The 542-nt window shown below is 56.3% G+C and overlaps 1 protein-coding gene across 1 annotated transcript; it reads right to left on the bottom strand.

The window, feature by feature from the left end:
• Positions 1–6: 6 nt before the first annotated feature.
• On the bottom strand, positions 7–537 carry LOC144218567 (ubiquitin carboxyl-terminal hydrolase 17-like protein 12; the record flags this gene model as incomplete). The annotated part of the gene is made up of 1 exon (XM_077748488.1): positions 7–537. A coding segment is annotated over one exon (531 nt), but the record flags the coding sequence as incomplete, so codon positions are not given.
• Between the last annotated feature and the right edge of the window lie 5 nt (positions 538–542).

Raw genomic sequence — 542 nt, 5'->3', positions numbered from 1 at the left:
CCTGGCTGAATTGTTGAGTCGGTCGAGGGTTTGTTCACGAGGTTCCTTTGCCCCCTCCTCTCTGTATTTAGAATGGTGAATTAAGAGGGCATGGGCGGGAAGAGCCGATTCTATCTTCCTGAGGTTGAATTCAGACCTGGGACGGCGGCTTTCCTGGAGGAGTCTCCACTCTTCTAACGTGATCGGTTGCCGTGGTGTGTCTTCCCCACGATCCTCCAACTCAGTATCCTTGATGTTGGGGCCTGTCTCAGGCCCCCCTTGGGCCCCACGCCTGTGTGCGTGGTCAGCCTGCGGGGATGTGGATTCCCCACCACCTGGCCCCCACGCGCGGTCTCTTTCCAATTCACTCTTCTGGATGTAAAAGAGGACATAGGCTTGTTGGCTCAGGGCAGAAGTCACATCGCTGGCGGTCACCTTCGCATCATCCATTTTGTACCACTGGCCATTCCCAGCTCCGACGTAACAGAAGTAATGTCCGCGCTGACAATTCCACCCCACGTGCACCAGGACAGCGTAGAGCACGTAAATCCTGGATCCCGCCT

The sequence above is a fragment of the Crocuta crocuta genome, unplaced genomic scaffold (genome assembly GCF_008692635.1).
Source record: "Crocuta crocuta isolate KB4526 unplaced genomic scaffold, BGI_CrCroc_1.0 scaffold8168, whole genome shotgun sequence".
Classification (NCBI taxonomy): domain Eukaryota; kingdom Metazoa; phylum Chordata; class Mammalia; order Carnivora; family Hyaenidae; genus Crocuta; species Crocuta crocuta.
Note: the sequence above shows the minus strand (reverse complement) of the source record. Positions and strands in the feature narration are given on the sequence as shown.